Source organism: Phalangium opilio, unplaced genomic scaffold (assembly GCF_054372755.1).
Source record: "Phalangium opilio isolate 3A_F unplaced genomic scaffold, DU_Popi_V2 ptg000537l_1, whole genome shotgun sequence".
In the NCBI taxonomy this organism is placed as follows: Eukaryota; Metazoa; Arthropoda; class Arachnida; order Opiliones; family Phalangiidae; genus Phalangium; species Phalangium opilio.
The window spans coordinates 1510398-1536039 of NW_028324243.1; the positions used below are offsets into that span (position 1 = coordinate 1510398).

The following is a 25642-nucleotide window of genomic DNA, read 5'->3' on the forward strand; positions in this document are numbered from 1 at the left end:
GTGATTGTTGTTGCGAAGGAGGCTGTTGCAATACTGAAAACGGATTAGGTGTTAGAAATTGCGGTGGTTGAACGGGTTGTTGTTGTTGTTGAACTTGGAAAACTGGTGGAATATTTGCAACGTTGACGTTAGGAGGTTCTATCAGGCTCTTCATAGTCAAATACTTTTGTAAAGTTAATAAATAATGTCGAAGTTTATCCTCCGAAGAGGTGTTTTGTTTTAAAATCCGACTCATTTCACGATCCAACTCTGTCGCTTCTTTTTCAGCTCCCGATAAAACAGCGGATTCGGGTAGTAATACCATTCGTTTCATCTCGCTAATGAAGTGATGGTAGATATCAATGTCGGTACCAAAGCAGCTATTAACCCGGGTAAAAATCCTCCCGCCTGTTTTATAAGAAGTTTCCGTTTGTTTTTAGCCAGACCTCTTTTATTAGCGATTTTTCTTATATATACTCGATGTTTTTTAATATAAATTCTATCCTTTTCGGGTAAAGGAATATTTCCCTTTAACAAATTATAAAACGTGTTGTGAACGGCTTTGATTTGACTTTGCTTGGCTTTTTTCAGTACCTTGGTTAATTTTCCTCCGCCACTTTGACTGGCGCGTACCAATCCACGAAAAAATGGTAAATGTCTGTGTAACGGATGACGTCCTCTCTTTCGAATTTTTCGTTTAAAATTTCTTTTTAATACTTTTTTTAACAAACTCGATTTACGCTTTCTCTTAACCATTCCAACTCCTCGAACGTTCCAACGCGAAATAAAAGACATACGGAAACGATAAATAGTTTTATATACAAATTTTATTTGTCATCACATACAATAATCATATTTCCTTCATGCGGAAAAATATTTGTTCTTAAACGCAAATCATCGTGAATGTTTTGTTTTAAATCGATACACAAGTAAGAATAGGGAGTACCCTTGGTAACAAAATCATACGCTCTAGTTACGAGGTTTTTATTATTCGGAAATATTTGTCTGCTCAAGTAAGTTATTTGAGACCCGTCTCGCGGATTTTTAAAAACAATTATGTACGAAGAGTTAAGACTAATGGTTCGACTCTCTTTACCTTGACCAAAAAGATTTTGAGTTAAAAGAGCGACGGATAAATTTTTATGATGAGAGCCGACGCAAAATATATTAGCGATATGGGAACTATTATAACAAGAGAATGCCAGATCATCTATTATTAGAAAATTATTAATACTTTCATCCCAAAAGGAAGAATCATCCGGGGGGAGTCCTTCCATAAATTCAATGTTTTTAATTTCTTTTTTCGCAATGTCAAATTTCGGTTGATATTCTTTATAACAGTACACTATCCTGTCCGGAGGTGGTTCGATCAAACAATGGGCGTGTTTCAAAAGGTTAAATATCCACGTCGTTTTACCAGCCATAGTACTACCGGCCAGTAAAATTTGCATGGGGGCTTGGAATTTTATTCTACAAGCATCAAACATTTCTCAAAAAGTTTATTAAAATCGTCAATCCGTTTTTGAAATTGGAGTTTGTTTATTTCTCTCCAATTAACGCGATCTTCGTACGGAATAATAAAAACCACGGGGATATCGTCGAAAGTCACTTTTTTTCTTTTAGAGTTGAAATTCCGTGTTGAAAGCATCTATCGACGATTCGAGAATTAAATCGACGAAACTAGACGTAAACGTTTTGATGGATTCGTCAAAATATTCCACGATTTCTTCCTTTAATCTTCTCTTTTCCCCTTCTTCATCAGCCAGACTCACGTTAGTAATATCGAGTCCGAGAATATAATTACAAAATGGAGCTTGTTTTTGATGCACTTCGTGAGGATTAGTCTCATTCGATCCTCCCCAATCGAATAAGTTATGACAGCTGAAACACATGGTTTTTAAGCCGTCGTTTAAGTAAAAGAGACCCGACGCTGCTAGTTCCGCGGGGATAACTTCCAACTCCGACGAATTGGAAGTCCAATGACCATTGAATGATTTTAAACGTAGACTTTCACGATGCATCTTGCTTTAACGAGTATCCAAACGGATATGTTAAAAAATTGTCCGCGATTATTCTCTTATTAAAAGTCACGCCGAAACTTTTTTTCAGATTTCCTAAAAGTAGTTTCGCGCGAGCTTTGTCACGCACAACGTTAAAGGGGATTTCCAAAGTGTAACTAGTTCCCGGAGTGTCTAAAGCCGATTTGATCGAATCAAAGTTAATTATCTGTTCGTTTTTCCTGTTTAACGAAATTCCTTTCATTTTCGTAACGCAATGCCCGGTATTTGTTTTGTAACTGTACGATTTCGGACCCGAAGTAACGAATTCCGATATATACCCATTTGGAACTTCGTCGGTCCAATCACCCATAAATTGTCCGACGGGTGGAAGAAATTCGTCACTTTCTTTGTGAATAAATATAATACTATCCGTATCGCAGTACAAAACCCTTTCTTTTAATTTATTCAGAGTTCGAAATAATTCGATCCGACCGTACGAACTAACGAAACTCCCCAACACTGCCGATCCTTTGTAATATGTCGGGCAAAAATCTTTTTTGAATTTGTAGGTCATTAAACAAACGTCATCGTCGTTAATTGGCCGCATATCCGTTAATTCCAATGTCGGATCCATTATAATTTTAATGAAATCTTGATAATCCTTGACGAAAACCGATTTTGGTTTATCGTTGTTTAAGCAATGTCGACCCCATAACGAGTTTAAAGCTAATTTCGCCAACGCGCGTAGAGCTGAATTGTTTGTTACATCTTCGGGTCTAATCTCGATATCTTCTCGTTCTTTAATTAGTCTTAAATATTCCGTTTTTTCCTCGTCGGTGGTAACGTTGCGAGGCCAGCCAGAGTTTTGGATTTTTAGTTTCAAAAATGTATTAATGTAACTGCCGAAAAAACCAGGATCTTTATCCTTGATATAGGTGTACCTTTCGGGGTAATGGTGAACCTCGAAGATTTCCAATATAACGTAACCGGTTTCGACCGCCATGTATATTTCTGGGGTGGGCCAAATCCCTTCGAAAGCTCGCTCGGAGTCGTTATGCGCGCAGGCTGTTTGTATATCGTTTTCCACGCAAGTACGACACAAAGCGAAAAATAGTTTTTTTCTGGTTCGAATTGGTAATGCCGGTATGTAAGCGTCTTTCGGAGCTAATATTTTACAAGACATTACCCCAAAGTAATGATTCAAATCGAATGAAAAATCTCTCGTAATAATCTCCGGGTGATTTTTAGGATAGTCTCTGTTTTTACATACAAAGGGGTACAAACTACAAACATCGTAATATAGAATTTTTTCGTTTGGTTTGGTTTTATGATACAGCCTGAAGCATTCAGTACGACCACCGTATAATGCCGATCTTGGTCCTATCGGATCTCGAAAGTGTAACGAATCGCAAAACTTTCTTACCTCGATTCTGTTTTTCAACATTTCGTCAAACTCGCAACTCCATATTCTAACATATTCAGCGTTCGGCGCGTTACACATGATATCATCATCTCGATCCAGAGTTCTCTCGTATAAATTTTTAAACGTATCTTGCAATAACGGATTCCATTCGCCTCCTTTCGTATGTTTCGGACATCCGTGAATAAAATCTCCGTCAAATTGAAATATTATTTCGGGTTGAGAAGAATAACCATCTACCGGGTATCGTCCAATCTTTTTTTCCCCTTCCAACGAGAGAACCGATTGAATTTTTATTCCGCGTTCTTTTTCTTCCCACGCCAACCATTTTAAAGCGGATTTGCTTTGATTGTAGTTATTCCTGTAGCCGTTACACGGTACTACTCCGAGCGTAAATTCTTCCAAGTATTTATGAAGGAAAATATTCGTGCAGGCCCCCGCTATGGTTAAAGCGTTCATATTTAAAACATCGAAACCAGTTTTCTTCTCGAACAATTGTCTAAATTTATCCATACCCTGTTGTAAAACCTTAACATCCATGATAGTATAATATTCCAGTTCTTCGCGTAAATTATAGACCGATTGTCTCGATTTCGTCGCGTACCATTCGAGAAAATCTTTATAATCTTTTTCTTTCATATGTTCCGGTTGAAAATACTCTTTCGGCGGTAGTGGACCGACATAATCCAAAGTTTCTTCGGTGTGGAATATGTAAGGGAAAAATTCTTTTCTATTTTCGCCCAAAGAAAACGTCGCGGGGAACGATCTTAATGGTTGCGAGACGAAATTGAAAGAGTCGATAAATTTCATTTTTTGATTTTTCAAAAAAATGGCCAACATTTTGCTTCCGTCAAAAACAATATCCGGTATGATGTTCAATTTTAATAACCCACGAAGAATAAAGAACGAATCGAACCCTTTACTGTTATGAGCTAACAACGTAATATTTTCAAAAACCGGTTTAGTTGCTTTAAGCCGTTTTGTCGCGTGTTGGAAAACCATTTCTTTCGTCCGGAATAAATAATTTAGAAATTTATCGACGCAGTCGAACCCCCGAAATATCTCGTACTCGTAATTGTTCCCTTCATTTTCTTGCATAGCGCTTACGAGTAAGACAGGGACGTGTTCGTTATTTTTAACGATCGATTCGGTATCGAAATAACAATATCTGGTTTTTTCGTACGTTCTCGAAAGAGGCATAACGTAACAACGGTTCCTCTCGTGTACGCGTAAACAGTTTTTACATGGTTTCGAGCAAGAGTGTTTTTCTTTCAGTTCTAGTCCGCATTTTAAACACCTTTTAAAGTTATCGCACGTTCCGTTAGATATATGAAAATTCAAACATTCTTCTCCTTTAAAATAACGATGGCATTTTCGACATTTAACAGGTTTAATTAGTTTATCTTCGTGGAATACATTTAAAGTTCTACATCTACTACATTTAACTCGAGTTTCGCAAAAGTGATTATTCTTTTGATTAGTTCCGTGAAATACTTTTAAACATTTAGAACAATAAGATATACCGCCAAACATTGTATGCAATTCCTTAACTACATGCACGTGATCATTAACTAACAATAGAAAAATTTGTTTTTCCTTGAAAGGTCCGACAAAATATTTTTCTAAATTATCAGCTCTGAATATAATAATTTGATATTCGTTTAAGTAAGTTTGAAAATTTTGAATATCTAATAAATTAACGGTATCCGGAGAAATATTAGCGTTTTTATATAATTGCTCCGCTTTTTCTTTTTGGAGGGGGTGATTACATTTTTTTATCTTTCTAAAATAATTAATTGACTCGTTCGTTGGTTGATACTTTTCATTCGTATTCTTTTCGAATCTCTTATCAGCCAAATAAATTCCTATCACCAAAGCTCTTCCAAAACATAAGTTGTCGGTATTGTCAATGTAAATATAATTTGGACTCGTTTTTATAAACGTATCCAAAATTACTATATTTCTATTTTTTAATGATTTTGATCGATGTCCAACGGGTACGTCGCAATGTAAAAAAATAACGTCAAAAACTAAAGAGCTTTGTAAATGGAAATTTCGATTTGATTGCGCAACTTGACTTATAGCTCCTATTACTCTTTCAGCCGTTAATTCATTAATATTCATAAACCTTAAATTTATCGGACTATCCAACTCATCCGAACGAATACAAAATCTAACTCTATTATATCCTTGCTGGTTGCGTAATAATTCAAAGAGTATGGAATTAATTATACTAACAAACGTTTCGTTTACTTCGGTTAATTTAATATGTTCTAAATTTTTAAATTTAATTTTACATTCTACTTGATTACATTTGTATTTTCTTGATTTTTTATCTAATATTTTTTCGCAAGTATAAAATTGTTTAGGATTAGCTTTAACGCTTAAATTTAGCGGTTCTTCATTTTCGGAATCGCTCGAACTACTCATCTTTAAATGAGTAAGTTTATCAAATTGTTTAGAGTTTTATATATTTTTTTTTCGTTTTTCTTCTTTTTCTTTTAAATCGATTTCGACTCTGTGTTGTAACATGTGTGGGCAAGGTGCTAGTTGTTTTCTGGTGGGATGATTTTCCGGTCCCGAGTAGTCCCTTTCAATTTCCTCGGAAAAATTACGACCAGCGATGGGAACGTTTCCACACCTCATTCCTGACCGAAAAACAAATCTGCATAACGGTTGTTCGTAGCCATGAACAGCCATTGGATGATTGTCGGCTCTCCATCCAGTCAAGGTGGTAAGGCAAGAAAAACAACGAACGGTTTTAGGACTAATGCAATAAAAACCGCTAGCTGCCATGTCATCCACGCTAATACCTTCGACAGACCATATCTTGAACGTAGATAATCTATTAACTTCGAGTCTCATATCTATCCCATCCACCATGTAATAATTGTCTTCTTTTTTTTATGTTAAATAGTAGTAGTAATTGATATATTGGGTATATAGTATATATAGATACGTTAATAGATATACGAGTAATAGATATTGGGATTCCATATTGATTAATTATTCGTTTTTGTTAAAAAACGAATAATTTTTCGTGATCTTGTCGGGATTATCGATGATATGCTTGGCGATCTTGTTCACGATAGATCGAATTTGTTTACATTCGACGCTATCTTTAGACGCGACAAATCTTAATCTTCTTCCATCGCATTGCCAAATATCTTTATTATCTCTATCTTTTATATCCTCGTACTTGTATATTTGAATATCGAAATAAAAATCGTCATGCGACGCTGGTAATGAAGTCACGTAACTAGCTAAACCTCGTTTAATATCGTATCGAGGGACAATGCCGGTTTTTTCGATAGTATTTTCCTCTTTAACGTTTTTAATTTGCTCAAAAATATCTATCTCCTCTTCATCATCAGATATATTAAGTTTTCGCTTACCGAGTGAAGATGAAGATGCCATAACGAACGTCGAGTGAAGAACGAATGAAATATCCGAAAATCCCGAGAGTTTATATACACCGTCCCCTGCCGCCCCCGGGGGAGGGGGGTGACACACGGCGTCCCCGCGCGCTAGCGCGCGGGGAACGCTTAATTATACGGTTAAAAATATTTTTTTCCCAGTAATAATTACGATAGGAATTCTCGTAGATAATTATAGCCTCTATAAAATTTTTTAAAAGTTGGAATTCTCGTGGATAATTATACGATACCTCTTGGTTATAAAAATATATTTTGAATTCTCGTCGTTAATGATACTTAATGATACCTCTTGGTTATAAAATATATTTTGAATTCTCGTCGTTAATGATACTTAATGATACCTCTTGGTTATAAAATATATTTTGAATTCTCGTCGTTAATGATACTTAATGATACCCTAGGTATATACAATGTAACAAAAATAATTGCTGGCTGTGGGTATACTTTTTAATGATGGGTATACGATTTCAAACACCTGGATACCCCTAGGTTATCAAATATATTTTTTAAAAGTAATTTACCGAGAATTCTAGTCGTTAATTATACTTAATGATACTTTTAGGTTGTAAAATATATTTTTTGTATTACAATGTATCAAAAATAATTGCCTTTTTTTATCTGGCTGCGGGTATACTTTTTAATGATATTAGATATACGATTGGAACACCTGAATTCCCCTAGGTTACAAAATATATTTTTTAAATTACATTGTATCAAAAAAATAATTGCTTTTTTATACGATACACCTGGGTGTAATTACCGAGAAGTATTTTTTGCTTCGATTTGGGTGGAGTTTATGTAGAAGGCTAAAAGACGCTTTCCAATACACGTCCTACACAGATGGAAAGCTTTAATTGGTATTTAATGGTTTTATAAAAAACGAAAAAGTGTGGGAATTTAAACAGGGATTTTTCGGGGGAAAGGTGCTCCGATCTTAAAATGGATGATATTTTTTGGAAAAAGGTCGAAGGGTCAAAATTATACTTTCAAAAATCACGTGTGAATTCTCCCAAGGTTTTTATTTTCTCGTAATTATCAGGTATAAGAATTTCTATCGCTTAAGGGTAATATTATGGAATTTTTAAGTGGAGATATTTTACTATAAAAAGACCCCGAGTTTTTGTTAGGAAAGTCAATCGAAAGTAAATGTTTGAAACTGCACTGCTCGTTCCTGAATAAAAATACCCGTGATGTGTTGTGAGTAATACTATTTTTATAAAAATATGGCTATGTTTCGCGATTTGAACTTACACTTAACAAAAAGCGGTGTAACGGTAACTGTTTGTCCGCGGGGAAGAGACGTAGAACCAACAGTTATTGTTGAAAGTGGAAACTTTATTTTAATACCGTATAAAATATGGTACATCTTGAACAAACGTAAATCTGAATTCGCGGCCTGTATGCAGAAATCGTCAATTAAATTTTTACGTTGTCAAAACATCTATATATCTATTACGAATTTGGGTCTTGTCTTTACGTATGACGAAAGCGTTCCAGTAACAATTAAACCCGAAGTATTTGCGCTTATTATGCAAGACCCCATGAACGGGTTTATTTCAACCCATATTAACTTTATTATTAATCAAAGAATTTTCATAAAAAATATGCTACTCACCTTTCGAATTCTTTTGGGTGATTTTGAAAAAAAACTATTGGATGTTAAACGCGAGTATAAAACTACCTTACACGCATTTTGCAGCACGTTAAATTTAACCGATCTGTTAAAATCTTACGAAAATAATTTACGTAATCCTCAAAATATTCAATGTGTTTTAAGCATTCAACAAATGATTTCGTACTGTTTAATTGAATTTTAAAAAATCTTTTAATAACATGTAAAATTAAAATACAACAATAATAAATGGTATATATTTGGAAAAAGTTAATATTTTTTAGAAAAAGAGTTAAACATTTAAAGGATAATCAAAAATTTCCATAAATGCCGTATTAATATCATCGGGATGGCCGCGACAGGGGTAATGAATATTAACCATAAAAACGGGGAAGCAAATACCCACTATCTTATTATAGCGGGGACAGGATAGAGTTCTACAATAGAAAGCCTTTGAAATATTTCTATCGATTTCAGACACCTCTCTTCCTTTACAAACGCAGCACGGTACGAATACGTATGAATGAGTTTCGAAGATTCTAAAATACATAGCTACTTTTACTTAACTATAGTTTTTAATGGTACAAATATCACTTACCCTGCAGATGCCCTTTCTACAGCTAAAGCTGCGGTAATTTCTAACGGTACTTGGGTTCTATAAAAAAACACTCTTAAGAAACTAGAAGCTTAAAAACAACTAGTAAACTTTTAGCTTACAGAGAGTCCATCTCCTGTAACTGCGGCTGAGGATTATCTTCTGGGATACCCATGTTTTTTAAGACTTTCTCGGATGAAGCGTTAAAAGAAAATGATAAAGTTTTCCCCTAGATTTCTACTATTTAAAGAATTATTATAAGGCGTTGTCAAGGATAACAACTTTCCTAGCTTTAATTTTTGATATTCGAGAGGCTCTTGAAAAACATTGGTTACAGTGTTCGTATTTTAGGGGGGATTTTTAATAGAATGTTTAAGCTTCATATAAATGACGAGACATTTTTTCTTAAAAACTTATATATATATATTTTATTCATTTATTTGATAGACATAATTAGGAATATTTCTAAGATAGAGAGGTGAAGCGAATCTAGAATTGAGAAGAAGGTCAATAGGCAAGTAATATTCATAGTAGTTGAGACAGATAATTGATTGATAGAGAGGACAGTCTTCGTGGTTGCAGAAGTAGAGCTTGTAGTGCGTAGTTTGAAGTTGATATTGGATTGACAGAGAATAGTTCGTTGGAGAGTAGTTTTTACAGCGAGGACAGGGGGTGATTCGAGAGTACATGTAGCTATAATAAAAAATATATAAGTAAAATCGGTTTTTTAAAACAAAAAAGGTTTTTTAACTTACTTTAGATCAATTTCGTCATCCGTGGCGTGTAGGTCTTCTTGTAGAAAGTAATTGTAGGATTTAGGAAGATGGGCGTTGTTAATGTAGTAAGAGTTAGTGGATGTTTGATAGATATTAACTGGATGGAATTGTCCTTCCATCCAGCTGAGACAAATTAATGTATGGTAGAGAATACAGTTGTGGTTCATGCAGTAAAATAATTTAAAGGATATAGTATTAGTATTTATTATTCCGGAAAAGGTACGAAAATTATATTGGAAGTGGTTACAGGATGAACAGGGAGTAATATAAGAATACATGGCGCTGTAAAAATCTATATTAATTTCGATTAAAATTAACAAAATAGTTTTTTAGCTTACTCTAAATTAATTTCTACATCTTCGGTATCTGAATAAAATGCATTTTCATTCTCGTCATCACTTTCGGATGCGCTATATAAAACAGTATTAGTATATATCTTGCTAGATATAAGACAAAAAAACTTACGTTTCTTCAGATGATTCCGTAGAGACCACATCCGGGTCGTCCGCTTCGGCGAACATATCAATACTCGCGATTAATTCGTTTATTTCCTCCTCCACTCCATCTGGGATATCATCTTCCTCGAGGATGATGATTGGATCAACTTCCAATTCATCATCGATATCCCAGAGTTGGGGTAGAGCGCTATATATAAAATAGATCCGGTATTAAAAAATAATTTTAACTTGTTAGCTAAAATAACTTACAATTCCTCAGCCGGTTGAACAGCGTTTGAGTCAAAAGATTTTGCTGGACACATTTTTTCTAGTAGTACTCTAGACTTTGAAGATATTTTCAAACTTAAAGTTTTTTTGCGTTATGATGTGAAACTTTGAAATCCGTTCAGTTTATATATGAAATTTTCAAGGTTGTTAGCTTAAGAAGTCTAGTTAGGAATTTGTAATGAGCGTCGAGGTCATCCCTGGTTTTCTTAGAAAAATATTTAACTGTTGGTTTTTTATGTATTAACGACTTTAAAGAAGGGTCCATATTAATGAGCGTCCCTATCGAAAAATATTTATCAGTCGTTTTAAGAAGGGTGCATATTATAAATGTATAATTTTAAAAGAGGCCCTCACAACGTGCGTGTTTCTTATAAGATATTATTACTTTTCAGACTTGAATGAAAAACAATTTTCGGAATTAAATACCACAGGCCAAACTGAGTTACAGAGTGGTCAGGATCTAAACTGTCTTTTTTGTGAAAAAGACGATATTGCTAGTTTCTCATCTATTGGTGGTGAAATTCATTACTGTGTGAATACCGAGTGCGTTAAATTTAAACGGGCTATATACAAACAGTACGGTAAAGTGTTAATTAGCAATATTGAAAACGCTTACGCGATTTTGGACAATAGTTTTTTTTGTATAAACTGTAATCAGTTTTGTTACAAAAACCAACGTCAAGAAAAAGAGTGTTCATATTGGGATAGTGAAGAGGAACCAAATTACTATCTCTGCTCTTTCCGTAAACACAAATGAAGGAAATTTGTTCGTTCAACCTATCAAACATTTTAAAAGTCGATAACGATTGCAAAACTATTGTTCCTCGGTTGGGTACATTATGTTTAATCGAAATTGAAGACAATCGTCAGAAATTTGCGCAAAAGTATAAAATAACCCATACCGTGATTAGAAAACTCGTTTGCGAAGAAATTTTGAAAAACAAGTTTGAGTGTTATGTTGTAGAACTATCTTGGTATTCTTATAGATATGCTTGGACATTTCTAAAACCAATTGATACAGTAAATTGTGGTCAGCACGTACCGACTACTACATGTAAATTAGGTCGGATTCACAAGTACTATAAAAAACAAAACTGGCGTTGTCAACATCGTGAAGAGGCGGCCTACGTTCTGGGATACGTTTGTCACGACAGCGACGCTGTTCAAGCAGTGCTTAACACGGCTATTGTTAAAATCACTTACGAATTCAACTCTACGCTGACGTATAAAAACCCATTTCGTAGGAATTACGCAACATCTAACAGCTTCACCACAAATTTCATGAAGCTGTTATATATAAAAGTTGTAATCAATTCTTTACGGTTCGGCAATTACTCATTATCATCCTTATCAGATAACTTGTCTACATTTAAGAGGAAATTTTATTTGACTCGATACTGTATTTTTATAAACGATGAATTTTGTGACGAAGAAACACTTGATAACGTGTCTGAAGTGATTTTTTCAAAGAATGCCAGCAATAAATCTTACGAAGATTTTCAAAATGCCAATCCATCTTTCCTAGAACTTGAAGGTGAAGATTGGGATTGGTAAGGATTTGCAAGATAGTGAACCATCATTTACCTTTTAGTGAAATAAAAATTCAAAAAATGGATTCCGGGGTTGGAGAATGCATGCATCACATGGTTTTTGGTTCAAGTAACAATATAAATTATCGATTTTCGAGTTACGCGTGTGGCGAAGCTTTTTGTATTAAATCACAAGCTGCGAACGCGATACCTCGGTTAGGTACGTTATGCCTGATCGAAATTGAGGACAATCGTAAAAAGTTTGAAGGAAACAATCTAATATCGAAGTATGCTATTGCTCAACTTGTACACAGTGAAATGTTAAAAAACTTGTGGACCAACAACATTGTTAAAGTATCTCGTAACCGATATGATTTTTGGAGAGATGTAGTCTCGATCGATACCAGGGATTGCGGACGTTACATCTTGACTACGGAGTGTAAACTAGGACGTTTACATAAATACTACCCTCATGAACTTGATCAATGTCAACATTCGAGTCAAGCAGCGTACGTTTTAGGGTATGTGTGTCACGATCAAGCGAGTGTTGAATCGGTATTAAACACAGCAATTATAAAACTTTTGTATGAATTTAACACTCGTTTGATCATAAAGGATAAAAATGGCAATTATGATTACTTCTATTATATTAATGGTGATCCCCGTATTAGTTATACTGTTAATGTGATAAAGTTATTATATATTAACGTAGTTATTGAAGAATTGCATAACTTTAATCATTCGTTAATGGATTTAACTTTCACTTTCGAAAAAATGAAAATAAAATTTAATCTCTTTACAGAATCTAAAAATATTCCAAGAATTTTGAGAGATAAAATCGGTTTAATATATGACCCCACTTTTAAAGTATTTTCAAAAGACGCTATTGATTATGCACGCCTAGAGTTGCAAAAAATAGAACAAAAACTGTTATATTCATTTCCAAGTTTTTGGAATTATTTTCACAGAATTTAACCCCAGAAAGAACGCTGTCAATTATACTTTACAAGATAGTGAACCTTTTGGTGAAATAAAAATTCAAAATGGACGTACCGAACGTTTTTGCTGTTGAATCACGTAAAAATGTAAATCATCGGTTTTCGAGTTACGTGTGTTACAAACCTATTAGTATTAAATCAGAAGGTGCAAACGCGATACCTCGATTAGGTACATTATGTTTGATCGAAATTGAGAACAATCGTATAAAGTTTGAAGGAAACAATCAAATATCAAAGCATGTTATTAATCAACTTGTACGTCGCGAAATGTTTAAAAACTTGTGGACTATCAACACCGTTAAAGTATCTTACTACCGAAGTGTATATTATCGCACACGAAATGATGGTGGTGAATGGGCGGAATTGGCCTCTATCGACACCAGAAATTGTGGACGCTACGTTTTTAGTACGGAATGTAAACTAGGAAGTATACATAAATACGACCCTAATGAACTTGATCAATGTCAAGATTCGAATGCAGCAGCGCACGTTCTAGGATACGTTTGTCACGATCAAGCTAGTGTTGAATCGGTATTAAATACTGCAATTATAAAACTTTTGTATGAATTCAACACTAGTTTGATCATAAAGAACAGACAACACAATGACACCCCCTGGAATATATATATTATTACACCTATTAGTTATACTATTAATTTGTTAAAGTTATTATATATTAACGTAGTTATTGAAGAATTGCATAGATATAGGTATTCTTTAATGTTTTTAACTTTCACTTTCGAAAAATTTAAAAATAAATTTACTCTCATTACAAGATCTCCATATCTTCCAGATATTTTGGAAGGTAGAGATAGAGATGGACACCTAATATTAGCGTATGACCCCACTTTTAATGTGTTTTCAAAAGACGCTGTTGATTATTATCATCGTCAAGACTTGGAACAGATGGAAACACGCTTTTTAAATTTATTTCCAAATTTTTGGAATGTTTATCGCAGAATTTAATCGTGATGTAATCAATACAAATAAACATTGTTTTTTAAAAAATTTATTTCATCCTTTGATTTCTTTTTACACCATTGACACAATCCTTTTTTAAAAATTAATCTTGTTGATTTGTTTTTTACAATATAGACACAATCCTGATCTTATTTAAAATAAATCCGGTAGTATATATGGTAACATTAAAGGGTATAAACCTAATATCGCATAGCTGTCATTCCTTGTCCACATTGCTGTAATTAACCCAATAGGTATAGTTATAGGTAAAAAAACAAGAAATGTACCAACTCTAAAAGAATATGAAATTGCAACCTCAAAACCCCGTAATATACAACATCTATTATTACAATATTCTTCAGTCTTGGGTTTGCTTGTAGTTGAAACGTATTTCTCCGTTGGTGGTACATCTCTACCTATCTCATCGATAGAACAATGTATAGGTATGTTGCATGTCGAAAACCCTTTCACAATTGGGCATTCCGGGGAATATTTCCGATGCTCCTCATTTACTTTATCATTAGCTTTCCAACTATGTAATGTTATATCGCAATAAAAACATTTAACGGCGTCGCCTTTCTTTAAATAATAAAAACCATGTTTCGCAAACTCTGACGGTCTTATATTACTAACGGGGTAATCTTTAAAAGTTTCGAGCCGTAGTTTTTCCCAGTTCATTATAGCTTTACGTTTTGTCCCGAACTAATATAATTTCAAACCCTGTTGCTGATATATCTTACAAATTTTACCTACGTCACAACACCACACGTGACTCACACGTGACTCGCATTTGATTGACAGGCGTGGGATTCTGAATTATGCAAATTATAATCATTTTCGCTTCATTTGCATGGTTTAAGGTCGGATCTCTGAATTATACAAATTTAGATCCTAATTTGCATAGTCAAAAGTGGGATTTCTGAATTATGCAAATTTGGATCATTTTCGGCTAATTTGCATGCCTAAAAGTGTGGTAACTTACTACTGACATGTCTTATCTTTATTTTGAGTAAAATTAGAGTAGAAAATGGTTTTTTTTTTAAATATTTTAGAGTAGATTCGGTCAAACGCGTTTCTGGTGTTCGGAAAACTCTTCGTGAAAAGAGATTGTTAAATTTAACGAGTTCGTCTGTATCTACTGCTGGGATATTATAGCCTCCAAAACCAATTTAACACCCGATGCATTTTTACTAATTTAAAACTTTCTGCCTTTTCAGAAGTTATTAAGTCGGTGAAAATGACCAACATATCATGCAGTTTCACGCTGGATTTTGTGCAGTTTCACATTGCATGAGAGAACTACCCTTGCCTAAAGGGTTATAGCTCTGCATGTTAGAACTGTCCTCTTAAGTTCTCTCAAGGTGGAACCTTGCTATGAATATAGCGCTATTCGCGAATAAATCAAACACTCTGAAAGGTGTTATGCGACACTCATATAGAGTAAAAAATTAACTTTTAGTTCGATATAAGAGTTAAAAAGGTGTTAAACTACACCTCTATTGCACCATTTTATTCTTATCTTTGACACCAATCGCTCAAATAAGTGTTATTAAACCCTTTTAGGGGTGTAAATGAACACCTGTAACGGTGTCAAATTTGGACCCATATAAACTACTTTTAATGGTGTTAAGGCACACCCCATATTCTTAGAGTGTACCAGCATAGTTTTTTCCTTGTTTTTTTTGCAATTTGCAATTAAACAACAGAAAATCGAGGGAATCTTGCAATAGTATACAAGTAAGAGACTCGAGGGAATCTTACAATAGTATACAAGTAAGAGACTCCAGGGAATCTTACAATAGTATACAAGTAAGAGACTCCAGGGAATCTTACAATAGTATACAAGTAAGAGACTCCGGGGAATCTTGCAATAGTAAACAAGCAAGAGACTCCAGGGAATCTTGCAATAGTAAACAAGCAAGAGACTCCAGGGAATTTTATAATAGTATACAAGGAAGAGACTCGAGGGAATCTTACAATAGTATACAAGCAAGAGACTCCAGGGAATCTTATAATAGTATACAAATAAGAGATGCGAGGAAATCTTACAATAGCATCCAAATACGACACTCCAGGGAGTCTTACTACAGTGTCCGAAGTAGAGACTAGAGGGAATCTTGCTATAGTGTCCAAATGAAAGACTCTCTGAAATCTTACAATAGTGTCCAAAAGAAAAGACTGCAGGAAATCTTACATTAGCATTCAAATACGACACTCCTGGAAGTCTTACTACAGTATCCGAAATAGAGACTAGAGGAAATCTTACTATAGTGTCAAAAAAAGAAACTCGAGGGAATCTTACTATAGTATCCCAATAAGACACTCCTGGGAATCTTACTATAGTGTCCGAAAATGTGACTCGGGGAGTCTTACTATAATGTCCAAATAAGGGACTCGAGGGAATCTTACTAAAGTGTCCAAAAAGAGACTCGAGGGAGTATTACTCTAGTATCAAAATATGAACACCCGATGGAAACTTACAATAGTATCCAAAATAGAGATTCGAAAGAATCTTACTATAGTGTCCAAAAAAGAGACTTAATGGAATGTCCAATTAAGAGACTCGAGGGGTACTGCTACAAGTCTTGTAAATTTAGAAATCCAAACTCAAATAAGTCTCGTTTTTGGACTGCCGGTGTACCTAGTGGGGACTTATTACGGTACTTAAATAAGTCTTGAAATTCGAACCGCGATTTTGGCAAGGGTAACCTCTCAAGCTGAAAATACGAGGGTCCCGACATACATAATATCGAGTCACCGTGATTACGTGGTGCTTAGGCGAACGTCAGCAAAACCGCACGTCTTTCGAGGGATCAGGCAATAGCGTATTCCCCCGGTATTATCTCTTTGGAGGTTTTAATGCAGTAAATCCGGTCGATATGCCTACAATCCGTTCTAATATTGAAATAAAAGTTGTAAAAAGTAATCCCGAGTGTATTTCCGCGATATACGGCGTAATACGCTTCCCATCGTACACCCTCAGAGAGACTTTATTACAGAGTGGCTTACCCCTTTCCTTATAGAGTATTACTTTTGCAAACGCCATCTATGATGTGCAAAAATAAAAACGGTCGTCGCCTTGATTCACGTATTGTTAACAAAAAGGTATTATTTTCTATTGACTAGTAAGATTTTTGACAATAATTTGAGTAGAAGTTTTGACAACAACTTATTTTAGATTTTTCGCAATAATTTGGCTAAGGTTTTTCACAATAGAGTAATATCGGTTACGGGGAGGGTGACATTAAACTCCGCCCATTCGCCCTTTTGGAGGCAGAATTTAACATGAGCTCTATAGCCACCAGAAGGTGACTCCATCTGTTGGCTGGGTTAATTTCATTGGCTGAAAAATCAATGACGTCTCACCCCCCTCAGCAAATATAACTCTATAATTTGACTTAGATTCTGGGAAGAAATCCTTTTGCGTATAGCAGTATCACAATTTCTTTCATTGACCACCATTACGCGAGTGGTTTGCCCCTAGCGTGACACCGTTACCCCTTTTTCTAATAGAAACGCTTGTAATATCTGTAAAGTTTTTTTTCTTGAAACTACAATACCTATAAAACTAGAGCTGTACTTCTCTTCCCTATTGAAAGTACATTTAGTATAGCTTTGAAGGCACTGAAGTATTTATCTGAAACATGGTGACATTTAAGAGGGTCTGAGCTAGGCCTAATGCACAATAAATGTAGCGCTATTCGAAAGAAGGGATAATTTGAGCGCAACCCTGCAATGAAAATATTATAGAACTGATTTAAAATTATCTTAAAATATCAAACCACCGTTTTTAGACATTTTCAAACTCACATTTAAATTTAATCCTTTCCTGTTACAACACTCCAGAACATTACACAACAAGATTCCATTTTAAAGGCATGATGTTATGACTGCTATTTACTGTATTTTTTGTAAGCATTCCATGAAATTTTACATATCAGGTTCATACAAACCTGGACATGTCAGGGAAATAAATTTTTGACTAAAAATTGAGGGAAATTTTCAGTAAAATTCAAGCAACTTCGTGAGGCTAGAAGATTACTCCACTCTAAAATACATCCTGAAACTATTACTCAAAAAAAACCTGTGGAGTTATTTGGTGGTGCCAGAGAAATATATGGGGAAAACCTGGATTTGTCAGGGAAAACGGGACTCCAAAAGTCTTATGGATGTACTTACAACTTACCTAAAACTTTATCATTTTTGACCAAATACCACAATTCTTTTCATTCACATCTTACGTGGAAAATACCTAAATTCATACCAACCTGGGTTTTAGCTGTTTCAAAATTTCACATCACTTAAGTTGTGATTCATGAACTAATCCATCAGTAATGATTTTTTGTAATGCTAAGTGTAAACGGAAAAGTTGCCTTCTGATGGCTGAAAATAGAGAATAAATTAAAATTAACTGGCCAAAGGCTTGCCTTACTTTAAAGGATGAGATCCGTTAGTCAGAACTTTAGTTTTTATGGCTCCTGATTCAAACAAGTCTGAAATAGGAAACATTTTTAAAATTCACACAGTTTATATTAATGTATTACACATAATTATTGCCTTGGTTGGACTTGTAAGCGTAACTAATTTTCAAATGGACGTAGTCACTTAAATGAGAGTTGCTAAGCCTAGTTTGAAATTTTTAGGGTTAAAAAAATATGGCACGCGACGCGCGCGAATTTATTTCACGATGGCGCGTGCGCACGTGACTTTCAAGTAAAAAATTCCTTTTGAGGTATAAATAAACACCCTCCACAACATAAAATATTTACAAATGGTACAAAAACACACCAACAGAGAACCCTGAGGCTTGTTTTGACACCCTATAGGGTTAGAATAAACACCTTAAGGTGTTTTTTTAAGTTAATACCTTTAAGGGTACAAATACACCACATCAAAATCCAATTTTTTTTTTACAGTGTACTCCCGAGAGTTCGAGACTCCCGCTGCAATTGCTAGAACGGTCCACCGTAGCAATAGCTGTGACTGGGCCAATGGTAACTCCTACCGCTGAATAACACAGAAATAGGAAAATGCTTTAAAACTATTTTCTAGGAAAGAAGTAAAGACTTTCGTTTTGCTTAACCCCCCCCCCCGCCTGGCACGTCAATAAGGACTTTTTAAAAATAAATAAATTAAGCGGTCCGCCAGCTATTTTACAGACCCTTTCAGTGAATAAATAAATCAATGTTATAACACGCATTTTAAAATTACGCCGTCGGCAATCAAGGATAGGTTTTATAATAACCTCTCGCGTGTCATATTAAGAGTGGTGGTGTCTCTTATATTTTAATACCAGGATGGGGTGAGACGGATTATGTCTGATGGGATAGATCCCATTGAGACCTAGAAACTTAACGGTAGATAATCAAATTTATGTTATAAAAGGGACATAACAAGAACAAAAAATACGACGCTCAAGTTTTGCGATTCTTTGCAATTCTCGGACATTTCCGTGAGCTATGTTTCAAAACACATCAAGTCATAAGGCAATACTGTTATCTTCCCTTAGTAACAATTAATTGGTTAAACTCGTTTTAATCGGGTTTGTCATTTATCTGACATTGATAATCTGTACTTCTACCCTGCCTATTGTAGTTTAATCCTACTTTCGTAATTTTTTTTATCTAATTTAAAGGTATTTTTTACTTAACGTCAGGACTATAGCTTATTGCACAAAGGTTAGAAATTTTCCAAGTTGATAAGACATTTCAAAATTAAACTAGTGCGGTTAAAATCATACAATTAGTTCCGCACAAAGAATATTTGGTTAAACTGGTTATAATTAGTTGAATTGGATTAAAAATTGTGTAGTTATAGATCTTTTAGCCGAAATCGAGCAAAGATAGTTCGAAATTACTATAAAGTACATTTAGTCTTATTTGAACTCGTGATTTTCAACGTTCTGGACATATTTCGTGCCAAGGCTTAGCCAATTTTTTTCTATATCAAAAGAATGTTTTATTTTAAATTTTTGAAACATTGTCCTGGATCATAACCAATGAATTTTGACCCCATTATGACGGGTTAAGAATTTGGATTGAATAGCGCCATGTAACGTGAGTAGTTTCAATTCTTTTCAGATTCATTCTTACATTTTACTTTTAGTTTTGTTTCCAATGAATTTGCATAATTTTTGTAGTGTAAAATTATTACTTAAGCTTTCTCTGCTAAGTATTCGAGTTTTTGGTAGAAAATAAATTTATCCGATGGCAGGTAGGCTATTTTATAATATGCTCAGATAGTAATGATTACCATGGTCCTTCAAGCTAGATGGTCGTATTGCGAAAAGTGTTAGCCACAATGGTGGGAGTTGAATGTTTTCTTCACTAAGAATTTAAGTAGATATCTAGAATTTCTGAATGAGATAATTATAATCATATTATAAATTTTACTGTTTGTGTTTATTTTATATACATTTCGTTTAATATTTCACTTTGTAATCCTCGGAAAAACGTTTGAAAATCGCCCAATGAAAACCCAGTGTTAAGCATCGTAAATTATTAGGTTATTTGCAAAAGCTGGAGAACTACATCCATTTTGAATTTCAACATGGTTTCTCATTTAGATTGCCTTTGCTATGACCATCTAGATTAAATGACCATGGTACTATGTTAAAATGATAGAATACTAAACCTGGTTTTCTAATACGCGTCGGATTTAGACGCGGGAGTTCCCATGTCACCATACTGCGACAAATTAACGTTTGACGCTACCTTAGAATTAAGCAACAATGATTTTCTAAATAAACTCAAATCTGGAACGAGAAAAGAAACAAGGACTAAAGAAAAACAGCTGGACAGCGTAACCGCTTTCCTGGATCCTTACATTCTCGCGCAATTCGCTAACAGCGCTTACAAAGACAAATTTCCTCATAAAAAAGAGGAAAATGAAACTGAAGAAGAATACGGGAAACGTTTGCAACTACTTCAAGGTTGGAAACTTCTTACAACGGCAAGAAACAAGGCGTTCTTGAAAACCATTTGGGGATATTTTGGCGCTGCATTTTTACATCCAGTGCGCCGCAGAATTGTCATTGCCCATAGGGGAACCGATATCCAAAATTTGGACGCGCTAAGAGCCGATATAAAGGGAATCGTTGCGAATAAATATGTCAAACAGATGAAAGCCGCTTGCACATTTACGCAAAAAGTTTATGAAGCCGTTAGTCTAGTCGAGAAAGAATGCAACGTCAAATTTCAAATTTATTTCACGGGACATTCTTTGGGTGGATGGTTAGCCCAAGTCACGACATTTTCCCTCAAGCACCTGAAGTTGCGAGGAAACGTTTTCTTTAAAGTGTCCAACCAAGATGATTTCGACGCGACTTACCACGCACACACTGTGGTATTTGATAGCCCAGGTTCCAGAAACATGTTGTTACAAATGCAAAAAGATTTCGACGTGCGATGTTCTGGAAAAACGAGCGACGTGGATAGCCTGGACATAACAACCTATCTCTCATCACCGAATTTCGTCAACTGTTCTAATTTGCATGTTGGAAAATTGTACCGAATTTTTCCAGAAATTGACAGCGAAAACTATGTATTGTACACATATAATTCTCATCGTCTTGAAGGAATTTTGAAAGTATTGGGAAATCCATCATCACTCCATATTAAGGATGTAGTCGATTGGCCCGAAATTCAAGTCGATTTGTGGTCATCTTTAAAATTTTGGAAAATTGCAAAGACAGTTTTAGGGAAAGAATATGCCAATTTTTTCGATTGGGTCAAAAAAACCAATAATTATGTTCCAAAAGCAAAAGATATGACGGTATATTTAAGAAACAGCGATGAAACAGATTCGAAAGATCAAAAACTGATAACCGTTCGCTACCAAACAAAACCTTGGTTAAGAAATACCGATGCAGCAGATTTGGAAGAGCAAAAATTGATAAAAGTTCGCTACCAATTAAAACCTTTCCGAAAAAATGAATGCAACAAAGGCGTTTTCACTGATTTGGAATTCAAGTTTTTGCAGCATTTCCAGCTATTGAAAATAATCCCGAATAGAATTTTTGCCAAGAATCAAATTTTGGGTGAATTTCAAGAGAAGATAATTCGTAAATTGCAAACTTTGCACCTTCAAGAAGATATCGTTACCTGCAATGCCGATTCGGATATTCGTCAACTTGCGCCGTACGTTAAATGCTTGCTTAGACTTTACCCTGATTTAAATAAACAAGCCGAAGAAGCTTTAACCGATTTTGTAGTTAGGAAACAAATTTACCAAGACATAACCCGAAAATACCGAGACCAAGTCAATTTTTTAAAGATATTAATGGATAAAGATTCAGAAGTTTCTTGGACTGATTTGATGGAATTTTTCCAAAGTGAATCAAACCAAGTGTGCCAAATTCAGGCTGAGTACGGAACCGATATCGCTATGGCAAAGGCTCTGACAACGATTCCAAATTCAAAAAAAGATTGTTTAATTTTGGCTTTTGAATTGCAAAGTATCTTAACAACTGAAATTTTCTTCAATTTGAAGGAATTTTTAAAACACGAAAAATTGGAAGAAACCATAATATTAATCGAAAGCGCCGGAGAATTGCGCTCGAATCACGAACGCCTGCAATTTCTACGAGGTTTGCGAGACGAAATTAGACTTAAATCTAATGTCAAATTCGTTTTAATAACGGATGGAAATAATCACGATTTAAATATAGACCACGTTATTAAACATGACGGAATCACGTGGCGCGAGTTGACCAATGAAGCTCAAGAATGTCTATTCAAGAAAAACGTAATCGAGTTGCAAGGAAAAGAAAAATTGAATTTAGAACATTTTTTTCAACAAGACGACGTAAGTCAACTTGAAGTTCTGGATCCAACAACTATAGTTAAATTGATGAAAAATGAAGTCATCACTATCGGAAAAGAGTTGGAGAGTTTGGGTGACGTCATGGATTATTACGTTTCACGAAGTTTCGAAATAAAAACTTTTATTGATGAGAAAATATTAGATAACGTATCCTCTGAAGACTTAATAGCTGTGAACGATCCCAATAAACCAAACACGCTTCATATAACGAATGATGATGATTTTCGACGTTTAGGGCAAGAAAATAAAACTAAAAACATTCATTGGTTAAAGTATGTTGCAAATTCTAAACTATGTTGGTACAAATCACGTGGTAAACTGGATTATCTACGTCAGTACGTTGAGAAAAGTAGCTCTTGTCAAGTTTCTGAAGATACCTTATTAGATGTATTCGACAAAACATTGATAATTTCGGACACTCCCGGTATGGGAAAATCCACCGTGCTTTACGAATTGGGCCAAAAAATTAAATCAAAATATCCTTCTTATTGGGTAATTAGAGTCAACTTAAACGCGTGCGCAAAGGCTTTAGAATCGGCACAAATTAATAAAGTCTCCATCAAAAGTCCGAAAGAGTTATCGAATTTTATGCTAAAATATATCTTGGCTTGCAGTGAAAACACCAGTTTGAAAACTCCATTCGAAGAAAAGTGTTTTGAATACTCGTTAACCAATTGCGGAGGATTGGTGTTAATTTTTGACGGATTTGACGAAATTAGTCCGAGTTACGAACGCACTGTTATAACATTGCTGGAGGCGTTGACAACAACACGTGTTGAGAAAATTATAATATCAACTAGACCATATACCAAAGAACAGTTGGAAAATTGTTCGAGCAGTTGGGCCTGTAAAATGGTGCCATTTTCCAAACAAGATCAAGAAAACTTCATAGTTAGTTTTCTGCAGAAAGAAATTAATGCCTTGAAAATTTCAATTCCGGAAACGATCGGAGGTTTGAAGGAATATGCCGTAAAATCAATCGAAGCTTTATCCAACTCTATAAACGATAACGAAAGGCAACTTATGGGCGTCCCATTGCAATGCAGATTGTTAGCTTCATATATGCTCCGTACAATTTCAAAAGGGCAATACGAAATAATTGGCAAGGTGTCTTTACTGGATTTTTACGAAGATTTCGTCGAAGGTAAAATAGAAATTTACAATCGCGAAAAATGCTGCCCTCTGGACGGTAACGTCGCTAAAATCCTTGAGCAAAAACGTTTTAAAAATGAAATACGTAAACAGCACAGGCAATACGCTCTCGAACTCTTACTATCGAAAAGCGTAATGGAAGAATTGAATCACCCCGAACTGGAGGACGATGAAAGAGAATTGGAGATTTTACCTTTAAAGGTGGGATTAGTTTATAAAATCGGAGAAAAAATGACGTTCATACATCGAACCTTCGCCGAATACTTTTTACTGGATTATCTATTACATCTTGCTAAAAGTCAGAAAAGAAATAGAGAGAAATTGTCAATTTTGACTCGAGAAATTATGTTAAAAGAAGAGTTTGCGGTAGTTCGATCTTTCCTCGACGTGCTCATTCGAAATGGCCAAAACTCCTATGAAACTGAGAAGATTTTACAAAGTTACGTCGAATTCTTAGCTACAAACTATACCGAAAATCAGTCGGCGTGCTACAACACCTCGAAAGAAACCGTGTTACACGTATTACTCCGCGAAAAGAAACTTCATTTACTCAGCGACTTGATGGACATTTTATCGAAATTCGAACCAAGTCAAGACAAAGATAAACAAAGATCGTTACTGTCTTTAGTTCAGTATCGAGAAAGACTTAACGAAGAAGTGAGTCGATGGTCCTCGGACGGCTCCGCTGGATTATTTTCGCCGTTGTACTTGGCTTGCCGCTTTGGGTATACTAAAATCGTCCAAAAGCTCTTGAAAGCAGGAAGTGACGTCAATGCACTACAGTCTGACGGGTGGAGTCCATTGTACGCAGCGTGCTACTACAGTCCAACGGAGATTGAAGAGGATATACTTTTAAATGGTGCCGAAGTTCAAACAAGTTCTGAAACCGGTGGGTTTATTTTTTAGTTTGTTTCTGCTTTCTATGAGAAGCATTGTAAGAGAGGAACGATAATAAGGACGTTAAGAAATTAGGGGAAAAACCACGTAAAAATTCCAAAAGGTGTATCGTCCTTGTTTTTTTGCATTTTAAATTACAAAACAAGCGCGAAGTAGGAATGGAGAACAGAGTAATGTGGGCGCGCATCAAAGTCCCGGAACCGTATTTTCTGCCGTCCCCGTCAGCAACGTCATCAAAAAGTAGTTTAATAAAGCCAATAACATAATTTAAACTTTTCTTTACGTGTTGGAGGGAAGGGTTCAATACTGAGCTATGAGACGGACTGAAGTAAATACCAACCGTTTTCCTTTCCTACTTCAAAAATTAAATCTATCCCTGCACGATTTTTAACTCTCTTAACTTGTAAGCTCTCATAAGTATTCGTGAAATATACGATTTCTCTCAATTTCTTAAACTTGAAAAATTAAGAAAAAAATATCTAATTTTAATTTTTTTCCAATTCATAATACGGAAATTATATCCTAAGGTTGGGTATAAAATTAAACTATATTTTCTACCCTTTGGCTACAAAAATTGCGAATTTTCTGAAATATAAACAGAAAAATACTAGAAGCGACACAGGGAATCTTTATGGTGTCGCCGCTAAGATACTTAAGATGTTGCCTACGTAATAAGTATTAAGGCCATTTCAAGTGGTGGACTTCACCAAAGCTCGAGAAACCATTGCGAGAACTAACG

General features: G+C 35.0%; 1 protein-coding gene across 1 annotated transcript; it reads right to left on the reverse strand.

Moving 5' to 3' along the window:
• Window positions 1–9471: 9471 nt before the first annotated feature.
• On the reverse strand, window positions 9472–11259 carry LOC149588733 (uncharacterized). The gene is made up of 5 exons (XM_089862064.1): window positions 10527–11259; window positions 10285–10464; window positions 10158–10229; window positions 9799–9942; window positions 9472–9736 (listed from the first exon to the last, which is right to left on the reverse strand). The coding sequence occupies exons 1-5, from the start codon at window positions 10577–10579 to the stop codon at window positions 9472–9474; spliced, it is 714 nt and encodes a 237-aa protein (XP_089718190.1). The 5' UTR covers window positions 10580–11259.
• Between the last annotated feature and the right edge of the window lie 14383 nt (window positions 11260–25642).